At 43.0% G+C, this 640-nt stretch overlaps 1 protein-coding gene across 1 annotated transcript, besides 1 other annotated feature; it reads right to left on the bottom strand.

Moving 5' to 3' along the window:
• Positions 1-28: a microsatellite.
• A 188-nt stretch (positions 29-216) lies between these two features.
• On the bottom strand, positions 217-639 carry Tco025E_09657 (uncharacterized protein; the record flags this gene model as incomplete). The annotated part of the gene is made up of 1 exon (XM_029376468.1): positions 217-639. One exon carries the CDS (start codon positions 637-639, stop codon positions 217-219), a length of 423 nt encoding a protein of 140 aa, XP_029223432.1.
• Between the last annotated feature and the right edge of the window lies 1 nt (position 640).

The following is a 640-nucleotide window of genomic DNA, read 5'->3' as shown; positions in this document are numbered from 1 at the left end:
ATATATATATATATATATATATATATATCCAAAAATGTCTTTTCGTGAGAGAATAAAGACTATCTGCTACAGCAACTCAACGGAAAACTCTTTTTTTTTTTCCGCCTTCCACTTTTAGACTATTATTCTATATCCCAAATCCCACCCGTCCCACCTTCACCACCCCATCCTAAAAGTCCTGAGAAGTCCTGAGAAGATGATTAACTTTCTACAGTTTTAATACGAGGCCTGCTTCACATGACCCAGCTTCAGCTCAAACGGAAGCCAGTCAAGAGGAGTAGGGTCGCGATACGTCATTGGACCTAGAGGACTAGCTATTTGCACATTTCGGATGCGCGCCCAACCTGGAATCGGGGTTAGGCAGCGATCCTTAATGTCCTCATAGGAAATGTGCTCTGTCATAATTACCATATCCCGATATTGCTGGTAGGTCCCAATAACACCGATGGCAATAGACATCAAACATAACGTATACGCGCAACTCAGAAGTGGATATCGTCTTACTTTAAAGATGAAGCCCCATTTTTCTTGTGAACCAGCCGCTGTTGAGACATAACCATACTCAGTCTTGATATTTCCTAGCTGAAGTCGCGTCGCCTTGGAAAGAGCAGGTGCGAAATAATGGGCCGAAAACCGCATT

This window comes from Trypanosoma conorhini (assembly GCF_003719485.1).
Source record: "Trypanosoma conorhini strain 025E chromosome Unknown Tco_14.4_contig_01213, whole genome shotgun sequence".
In the NCBI taxonomy this organism is placed as follows: Eukaryota; Euglenozoa; class Kinetoplastea; order Trypanosomatida; family Trypanosomatidae; genus Trypanosoma; species Trypanosoma conorhini.
Note: the sequence above shows the minus strand (reverse complement) of the source record. Positions and strands in the feature narration are given on the sequence as shown.